Source organism: Alosa alosa, chromosome 15, assembly GCF_017589495.1.
Source record: "Alosa alosa isolate M-15738 ecotype Scorff River chromosome 15, AALO_Geno_1.1, whole genome shotgun sequence".
Classification (NCBI taxonomy): domain Eukaryota; kingdom Metazoa; phylum Chordata; class Actinopteri; order Clupeiformes; family Clupeidae; genus Alosa; species Alosa alosa.
Genome location: NC_063203.1, coordinates 20956342 through 20958399, shown reverse-complemented (window position 1 = coordinate 20958399; position 2058 = coordinate 20956342). Strand labels below are relative to the sequence as shown.

The 2058-nt window shown below is 37.0% G+C and overlaps 1 protein-coding gene across 1 annotated transcript; it reads right to left on the bottom strand.

Moving 5' to 3' along the window:
* Nucleotides 1-255: 255 nt before the first annotated feature.
* LOC125307872 (putative olfactory receptor 52L2) lies at nucleotides 256-1155 on the bottom strand. The gene has a single exon (XM_048264006.1). It carries the CDS (start codon nucleotides 1153-1155, stop codon nucleotides 256-258), a length of 900 nt encoding a protein of 299 aa, XP_048119963.1.
* Between the last annotated feature and the right edge of the window lie 903 nt (nucleotides 1156-2058).

Genomic DNA, 2058 nt, shown 5'->3' with positions numbered 1-2058 from the left:
TGCCACGTTTCAGGGAATCTCTCAGTCACAAATTTCAGTTCACCATAAAACATTACCTGAAGTATAACATTAACCCTCAATGGTATTTACTTTTCACAATGTGTGGACAAATAAATACGTTTTCAAATCAGAAGATACGCTTGGATTCAATATCATTAGTCATATAGGCAGCTGCAATTTGTTACATAGTCTGTTTTAAACTGGCTGTCACACAGAAAGAAAATACTGATGCAGCAAATGAGAACAAGCTGACATTCAAATATTGCAAAAAACTGATTTTCTCCTGAGTCTTGAAAAACTTTGTCTAATTTCCTGTGTTTTTATGCCATATATGATTGGTTGCAAGAAGGGGGGAATAAGGAGATAATTAATTGAGATAATAATGTTGGCCTCTCCTGGTAAGTGAGGATTGAAACGGTTATAAAAGAGTGAAAACAGTGAAACCAATGAGAAATTCATGAAAATAATTATGTGTGGAGAGCAGGTTTCAAATGTTTTCTTTCTTGCATTCTCTGAAGCTTTCAAGCTTAACAATATAATTTTAGCATATGACAATAAAATGAGAACCATTGGCAGGGCTGCAAAAACTATAGTGTTAATTATACCATGTAAGTTGCTAACTCGACTTTGAATAGTGTGCCTATCATCACATGATAAGCTGGTAATGGCTAAATTATCACAATATATTTTACGCACTTTGTATCTGCACAAAGTGAGTTGAGAAGATAGGCATATTAGGCTAAGCACTGCAGCTGTAGGGCTGAAGTTTGCAACAAACAACAGCTGCTTTACTTTCTGTGGGGTCATGATGGTATGGTACTGCAAAGGCTTAAATATGGACACAAATCTGTCATAAGCCATCACTGTCAACATGGTGTAGTTACAAGTTCCATAGACTAAAATGAAAAAAGCTTGGATGAGACATCCTTCATATGAGATCAGAGGGGTGTTTGTCAATAATATATTCATAACCATTGGCCAAACAGCAGTACTTCCTATCAGCCCATTTAAGATTAAACTAAACACAAATATATACATAGGCTTGTGTAGGGATGTATCTAGGAAAATCAACAGCATGAGAGTAACATTGGCTAATACAGTGGCAAGGTATATCAAGATAACAACAGCAAGTAATACATATCTGGGTGACCCCATGCCCAAATAAACTGTCAAAGTTAAAGTATCCCTGGTGGAGGATTCATTCATATCTGAATATGACATCTGAAAGACATAACACACACAACACACGCAAAACCCATTTAAAAGTCCATTTTACCCACACTGTTAGACTGGCAATTAAGCATTAAGATAAGATCTAATCATATATCAAGGTTTGTTATAATGATAATGTTATAATCTCACAATAATGACCTCTTGTGTAGTCAGCATTCCATCTAACTGTGGAGTAAAACACAGACCAGCACAGTTACTGGTGATGACCTCTCGCTGAGAGCCTCACTGCTCAGTTCCCCTCCTTTATATTATTGCACTTTGTCTTGTGTATAGTAAAGCAGAAGTTCCTCTGTGTACAGATCCACTCTGCATTAACGTTAGACTCTAGACTCTATTTTGAAAAATGGCTGCCGTGGCCCCCAGGGGTTAAATCCCCTCTATTTACCAATTGCGGTGCCCTGTATAATTTTTCAACAGGCCCATCCTAAACTTTTCTTTCAAAACACATCTTACTTTTAATTTTTTCATGATTGAATTGAAATAAACAAATAATTACACATCAAAGGATACTTGGTGTGTTAAGTACCCAACGTCTTATTACAGGCAGTGCTGCATGGAAGGCACTAGGATTAGGTGCTTTGATGTCAACGGTCGCATCGCAGCCTTGAAATCGACGGTGGGGGCTTAAAACACCATTGAGCACATAATAGACTAAAACAGCTTAAAAAATATTTAGGCTGCTTATGTTTTCTTTTAAATCTGGACCTATCACAACAATGTCTGTTAATCCTGCGCAATCTCGTCACACAAGACATTCATTTGGATGTACTTTCAGTGTTTCTACAGCATGCAGAAAGGAGCAGGCAAAGAGAAGAAATGTTTTAA